This window comes from Uloborus diversus, chromosome 9, assembly GCF_026930045.1.
Source record: "Uloborus diversus isolate 005 chromosome 9, Udiv.v.3.1, whole genome shotgun sequence".
NCBI lineage: Eukaryota > Metazoa > Arthropoda > Arachnida > Araneae > Uloboridae > Uloborus > Uloborus diversus.
The window spans coordinates 56,110,846-56,119,189 of record NC_072739.1 but is presented as its reverse complement, the minus strand read 5'-3'; the positions used below and the strand labels follow the sequence as shown (position 1 = coordinate 56,119,189).

General features: G+C 34.2%; 1 protein-coding gene across 1 annotated transcript in view; it reads right to left on the bottom strand.

The window, feature by feature from the left end:
• The window catches only part of LOC129230228 (collagen alpha chain CG42342-like), a 196,401-nt gene extending 188,779 nt beyond the window's left edge, over window positions 1-7,622 (bottom strand). The window contains exon 1 of the mRNA XM_054864629.1: window positions 7,401-7,622. Within this exon, the coding sequence (XP_054720604.1) occupies window positions 7,401-7,622 (222 nt within the window). The remainder of the gene's footprint in view (window positions 1-7,400) is intronic.
• Window positions 7,623-8,344: the final 722 nt, after the last annotated feature.

The window sequence follows — 8,344 nt, the reverse complement described above, 5'->3', positions numbered from 1 at the left end:
GAGTAAAATGCTTTTGATTAGAAATTAAAAAAAAAAAAAAATAGAATCATATTCGGCATTGAGAGGAGCCAAGCATAATTTTTAAAACGCTAATAATGCAATTATTGGGGAGAAATATAATGCCTATAATTACGACAAAAGTATTGCTGAATATATAGGTAGTCGAAACATGTCGACTAAGATTAATAAAAAGATCAAGTTCTATCGCCATGCTTGATTTCTTGGATTGTATATCATTTTTTTTTTCTTTTGTGAGCATAAAAGCTAAAATACTTTGCTTCATTTTCGCAATTTGTATAGTGTTTTCAGATTTTGCAAAAAATGCGACTGTAGCGAAAACCTTGGCGTACATAACAATCGTAATACTGTCTCCAAATTTTTCGAATCGTCAGCCACAATTTGCCGAATAAAAAAAAAATAATAAATTGAAGGCCAATGGGACTGTTTTGAAGGGGGGGGGGGTAATTGCTTGGCAAAAATATAGAGAATCGTTCTGTTTTTCATTCTTCAAAACGTTTTTAAAACACTCAATTTGAATTCCATTTCTATAACCAAAGTGTACTTTATTTGTTTTTTACTTTCTTCTATATCTAATATATAGAAGAAAGTATTGGATTCGTGCAAATTTTCGAATTTCGAATTTTGACGGATTCGAACGTTTTGAGGTGTGCTGAGTCCATTTCGACCATTTTTGGAAAATGTCTGTCTGTGTGTGTGTGTGTATGTATGTATGTGTGGTTGTGTGTGTGTGTGTGTATGTGTGTCACGTCTGTGTGTGACCAGTTTTTTGTGGCCGCTCTACAACAAAAACTACCGCATGAAATCGAACGAAATTTAGTACACATATGTGCCCCTATGTGAACTTGTGCCCATTAGTTTTTGGCGCGAATTTCTCCAAGGGGGGTGGAGCAATGGGACGTTTTTCGAGTTACGCGTGCTTGCTATTCCTCAGGAAGTTACTGGCGGAATCAAACAAAATTTGGTCCATTTGTTGGTATTAACAGGAACAGGTGCTGATTCAATTTTGGTGTCAATAACTCAAACGGGGGTTGAGCTGTAGAACGTTTTTTGTCGTCAATTGTGACTGCTGTATCTCAAGAAATAATGAACGGAATGAAAGAAAAATTTATCGGCAAATAGCCCTTAGTGGGTATAAGAACTGATTTTATTTTTGTGTCAACAGCTAAAAGGGGGGCAGCGCAATCACCCGTTCTTTTTTTCCATTTTGAGTGCCCTATCTCAAGAAGTAATGCTACGTTCTGGTTGAAATTTGGAATATATGTGAATCCATATGTAAACAGGCTTTGGTTCTATTTTGACGCCGATCGCTCCAAGAGGTGTTGATTTTTTTTTTTTTTTTTTTTTGCGAATAAAAATTTTTATTAATGCAACAATAAGAAAGATAAATCGTAATAGATTGTCGTCTGCGTATTTCTCGTGATTTTAATTGTGTGGAAATGATAGGAAATATTATCTCAATGATTTAAAATTTTGAACTGTTGCCATCTTATGTTTGTTAACAAATAAAATATTTGTAATTCATTCAAGCAAGGCTTTTAAAATAACTTTCAATTTTCGCTCTTTGCTTTGCTTTTGCAATAATTCAGACATTGGGATAGTCGTCAAGTTTTTGCATGTGTCATTTTGTTTTTGTTGGGAATATTGCTTCCTCGTCAAGCATGGGGAGGGATCAGAAAAAAAAAAAAAAGAAAAAGAAAAATATAGAAGAAAGTTTCGTGATGGCCACAACATACTAGTCTTTTATAGATAATGCCATTTCGGTATTCTGGACAGTTTTCTGGGAAGAATACGAAAAGCACTTATCACTGTTTTGCGCCCAAAGGAATTTTCCGATTGCAAGTATCGAAATCAAATATTTGCATTGACTGATAAAAATATCGTAATCGTCAGTTTTAACAATGTAAACGACTTATTTTCCACGATCGCGTTAAAAGCAATGAAAAAGAGAGAGAGAGGAAAAAAAGCGAAATCTTGAACGAATAATCATGAACGAATCTATTTGATTCATATGAACTAAACGACTTTCTAGGGACCAGAAAAAATCGTCCTTAAGCAACGGGGCCCATATACAAAATTGTAAGGGGGGCTCAGATATTTTCCCCATGATTTAACAGGATATTTACCCAATGAAAACTGATTTCAATGCAGATTAGAGTTATTAAAATTTGACATTTTTAATAACTTATTCATTAACGGCTAGAGAAGAAATGTTTTTACATTTTTGCAAAGAAAAAAGTATTAAAAGTAAGAAAGTTCTAAATTCTAGGGGGCTTGAGCACCCACTTGCCCCCCCCCCCCCCCATATGGGCACCCTTGTCCTTAAGTAGAATGCGTCCTTAAAACGAATGCTTTTAAAACTACAGTAGCATCCGGGACCGTGAAAAGTCGTCTTTAAATAGAGAAAGTCGTTAAATAGAGCGTCGTTAAACAGAGAGCCAACTGTATATAGGAACAATTCAATTTGAGCTAAGATAGATTTTTTGAAAGTTATTCGGAGGATTATTTTAAATAGCCATACATAAAGACGGGAAAATTACGAACCTATCGATACCGGGTTCGAGGGTCAGTTCACTGGCGTTCGGGAGAAGTAATTCAGACACAGATACATAGGTACATACATAAATACCCTCAGTTTATAATTATACTGATTTATTTACTGATTCATGGATAAGTTTTTTTTTTTTTTTTTTTTTCAATTTCTACAGTAAGTTTTTGAGCTTGCCGATTTGAAAATGGCTCTAAAAGTTGCGCTCATTGAGAAATGGAGTTAGTATTTCACACACCTTTCCGAAACAAAGTAAATAGCAGCTAAGTAGAGTTCTTTACAATGAATGGAAATTTCTTTATTCTTTTTCTCTTTCATTTTATGGTGCAAGATAGTTTTTCTTACTAATTCATTTATTATTTCATGCCTACTGAAAATGAATAAAATATTAAATTTGTGAAAATGATGTTAAAAGTAAATTAATGAAATGAATAAAGATTTTATCTATTGCAAAAACACGAAAAAATCTTTTCAGAAATAAATAAATTTAATGATGAAAAAAAAACTTTCAAAAGACAAACTGCAATTTTTCCTCCCAAATTTGGGTGTTTGAACCTTGTTTATAGTTTTACTTTTCAAATTTTAGAAAATCTAAACATTTTTAATACTTTGTGTTCAGAATTCGAAAAAAGTTCTTTGTGAAATCCGAAATGCAATTTTCCATAGACTTCACAAGTTAGAGGTTGGCTGGTTTTAGAGAAGTGCTTTCATTGCGCACATGATTTTAATGCGTGTAAAAGTGGTTGATGAAATGAAAAACGTGTTAATATTGTTTTATAGGACAAAGAAAAAAAAAAGGTTTTGATAAAAATAATTGCTATTATTTTATCAAATACTAACAATTATGTTTTGTTAAAATTAATTGCAACAAAAGATTCGAGAAAAAAAAATTATGGATTTTTAAACAAAATTAATTTTGTACATTTGCTGCATACTTTTAGTGTACTTTTGGATTTATTGATATTTTTCACAAAGTGATGCATTCGAATATTTAAATATTTGTCTCCAATTAATTTAGTCAAATCATAGACATGATTATCTTCCGCTTCGTATTCCAAAACATGACTTTCTAGTTTTTTAAAAATGCGATTTAAATCAACATTTCTCAAAGTTGACAAAACCATGCTACGCAATAAATTTGATTTACTGATTGCATGGAGACTAGGGTGGGCCGAAAAAAGTTCTGCTAAACAGTAAGTTTTCTGGCTAAGTGAAAAAACCATTCCGTTCGATCACAGGGTTGACAACATAAAGCAAAGGTTTTGGCAAGTACCTGCTTGGTTAACAAGTTTTGGGCCGTCTTAAGATGGTTTGATAGAAACCCACATTGGCATGTATGATTTCAATATAAACTGTACTAATGGGGTGGTTTCCTTCAGTCAAAAGTACTACTTTTAGTCATTGAAATGAATAGAATGAGCAAAAAAAAATTACTTGGACCCAGAAAATACTTTCATTTTCCCAACAGGTTTTTTTTTTTTTTTTTAAATTAATTTTTTAAAATGTCCGATTTTTCAAACAAGGCGTGGTCTTGACGACATCACAAATGATGCAATTTGGCGCATCTTTCTACTACGTTTCCACGTTATGATAATCAAGCAGCGAATTCAAATTGCGCTCTACGCTTGCTATCAACCATAGCGTTGCCAATACACGTGAGTAAAGATGCGAATTAAATATTTTGTTCTGTGAATGACAACATTGAATGACATTTCATCATTTGTGATGTCACACGACAGAAGTGTAAACTAGAGCCGCTATATAGACAGGTCGACGCATCAGCTTAAGTTTAGCCATTTTGGATCGGATTTTTCATTGTTGCGCTGCTAGGGACCACAACAAAGTTTCGGGTTTCGCCATATTTGCGGAAAATAATACTTTATTTAACAAACAATTCACGTGCTGCTAATAATCGCTCGCAGTGAACAATAACCAAACGCGATTACTCGCCAGAAAAGACAACCACTCAAACACGCGCTCCGACCCAAAAAGGCTGATCTTAAGCTGATGAGCCGGCTCGTATATATAGGGGCCTTAGTGTAAACAATGAAAGCAAGCGCAACGATTCAAGTAATTTTTTAAAAATATTAAACTTAAATAAATTATTTAAAAACTGGTCAGATCCTATGTTTTTAAGCAAGCTCTTTCAGAAAAAAATACTTTTAAAATTTTGGAAATGATTTCATTCTCGGAAGTTCAGGTGCGAGGCTTTCTTCATTTACATACACAATCTGAGAGTTCTTTTTGCTTTTGTTATGTTAACCACCTCGAATGTGATAAAAGCCCAGGATTTTGTACAACCAAATCTTCTTCACAGGTTCTTGATACAATTGCCTTTGAAACATCAAATAAATGTTGCTGATCTTTGTGAACGCGTTTTGGTCAATCTCTCGGACCAGGCTTTCAATACTGTAAAAGTCAATTACCGGAAGAGATTCTGGCAGTCAACTACCTTTTCTCTAATGGATCCTTTAGAGGTAGTAAGTACTAGATCCCGTTGTCTTGACATCCAAGAGCTGTAACATGTGGTGGAATGGCAGTTCATTGAAATGGAAGAGACAAACTGCTCATTACACAGTCATATTTCATGACAAGAGTTGCAGAACTAAAACAGCTAGATCAAACTAAATAATAGTGCACTGAGATCACTATTAAGAGATGCAGACTGAAAAAACAATGTAGGGAGATAGCTGACGTGGTTCTAGGAAGGGGGGATGGCGTGGAGGGGAACGCCCCAGCCAGGCGTATGACGTTATCTGGATTGCTGCGTGACTTCTGGGCACGAGAGTTTCTAAGGCTTTGCGCGACTGGAAAACATTGACTGAACCTGACAGCTTTTTTTTCTATCTTACTTTCAATTCGACTGAAAAAATACTTCGTCTATTTTATTTAAATTCTGATTATTCATAAAATACCAAAAACCCATAAAAATGTAACTTTTTCATTATTTTGGAAAATTTTATGGCTTAAGCGAGACCGGAAGATATTAGCGGATCGAAACCAAATTTAACACAATGCTTTGAGGCTCTGTTTAAAGACGTTACAAACTATTACATTACGATAACGTCTAATTAGAAAACTTTTTTTTTTTTTTTCAAAAATATGTTTTTTTTTTTTTTTTTTTTTTTTTTTTTTTTTTTTTTTGTCAAACTTTAGGCTCCATGCACGATCGGGAGATGTCAATCGATTTCCATAATTCTTTTTTTCCTTTGTTTGTCTTTATGATTCGCAATTTTTCCGTGCTATTACAACTTCGAAATAAAAAAAAAATGAGTTTCCCCCCCCCCTAATGGAGACGCATGGAGAGAACGGCAAAATCCTAAAGGTCGTAGTCACGTGGTTTACGCCGGCGAAATTATTTGATGTTTTACTCCGGAGAAAAGACCTGTCGCCCTTACTCCTGCTTCAGCGCATACAATAAGGAATGAATGGAAGGCTTCGTCTATCTCTTAATGGTCTAAGGGTTCAAAGTTCCCTGATCCTTCAGCAGGGAAATTTTGAAACACGTGAGGAATGTGATACAAATTCAATTACCTTACAAAAAGTAGAGCAACTTTGAACCAGAAAAATAAAATTTCTAAATGTATAAGACCTCCCCATTTTTACTAAAGAGTATCACAAGATTTCTATATTTTATTATTAAATTGATTTAAAAGAAAATAAGGAAAACATAGTAATTAATTTAGTAGGAGTAGGACAAATTAAAAACGAAATAAAATACAAGTATAGTATAAATATTGATGTAATTATTATTTTTAATAACAAATATGCAAGAGTTTCTTTCAAAAAGAAAATAAGCAAAAAAAAAATTTCAAAATTTGCAAAAAAAAAAAAAAAAATCCTGCCGTTTGAATAGATTTTATTTTGGAAAAAGATTTTTAAATAGTACCTCACAGATTATTCAAAATGTAAATAAGAGAAAAAGCTTTTTTCTTTTTTTTTAAAGAGGGAGAGATGTCGAATTATTTTTAACGGAACGACCTATTATTTTAATAATACTAATAATAAAAATGTGAATATAAAGTAAAAAAAGAAATATTATATTACTTTGCTACATCAATGATGCATTAATACACCATAGTGCATAACTTTTTGGTTCTTTTTAATAATAAATGAACAATTCACTATGATTAATATGATTTTTATTGAAAATACCCTAGTTGAAAAAATAAATATCCAAAATATCAAAATGTCATGATATTTCCCAAATAAATATTGGATATTTCTCATGATATATATCGACTGATATATATTGACTGAAATTAGTTCTAAAGCCTAAAGGGTTTCGGCATTTAACATTATTAATTAATTAATTCGAAATTAAGCCCTAAATGTAGTCTTTTGCGCAATGTTTCAATCAAGTTTTATCATACCACGCCCCCAGTAAATTTTTTGTGCTTTATTAATGTGCATTGAAACGACTAAGTTTTCAGATACATTTCAATTAAAATTTATCTTTTTCTAATGGCATCAATGTAATTAAACGGTAACCTGTTTACCCATGAGGGAGGATAGGGTCATGGCCGGCACAAGCTACAACTCTGAATTTTTTATAGGTATTGTTTCAAAGTGTCTTAGTCTCCTTTTTCCGGGTATCTCGTTCTATCAAGTGCAGACTGTCAGGGGCTTCTCGGTGGGAAGTCATTTCGACCTCCCAAAAATTTCGTTACTTAGCAATAAAGAAAGGAAAAAAAATTTTCAAAATCCGGTAAAACGCGGAATTTTATTTTGTAAATTGTGAAATTTTAGTTCGGGGAGCTTTTGCGTACTGTCTATGCTTTTTCTGTTGCGGGCGAAATTGAATACAAAATAATATAATGAAGCAAATCTTTACCTCTCTGACCACAGCTTGGACGTGAGGTGAGTTGAGATGTTCATCGAGTCGCGCCTCCAGGGAGGACAGCCTCCCTTCCACGTGGTGCAGACGGAGGTAAAAAACACTACACAGCACCCAAGAGACGGCGCACAGTCCGAACCAAAGCAACGGAGCATAAGCCCGCTCAGCCCCGCAGCCACTCCGGACCGGCTTATCCGGCACTGTGGTCCGGTCCTCCATATCGCACATATAAAAAGAGAGTATCAGTTCAGAGTCGCCATAACGTCGTGATAAATACACCAACTTCGGGAGATGCCGCACAACACACGTCTGAGAGAGATGAAAACCCAAACAATGAGTGAAGCAAAACGCGCGCTTTGTTGCCGGTGCGCGCCAAAAGGGGCGGGGATAACAGAAAGATATTATGCTGGCGCCATCTCTTGAGGAAATGAAACATATATTGATACGCCTTTCAAACCTATTCCATTTATTTTTTAAGTAGTTCATTTTTTTGGCTTTTTTTTTAATTGCCTTTTTTTTATTTGTAAAAATATGGAACGCTTAATGTGTTGCCAAATGATTTCACTTCTTGCATAAAGAGTTCCGATTTATAGTTCCTTTCAGACCTTATGCTTTGAAAGCGGGGAGGGGGGGGAGCATGTTGAGAATTTAGGTGGGTAAAAGGGTGTCTATCTGTCTATAACAGTATCATGGGCGGATTTATGGGGGATCAGAGGGGGGCAATGTCCCTCCAGTTTTGGAAGGACTTTATGTAGTAACAACACATCTTCCAAAAAAAAATTTTTTTATCATTATTTTTTTTTCTTTTTTGACTAGTTTAGAAGGACATGGGTGGATTTGTAGGAGGAGGGGCATAGGGGCAATGCCCCCCAGTTTTGGGAGGACTTAAAATAGTAACAACACATCTTCCAAAATCTTAAAACAAAAAAATTATTATTATT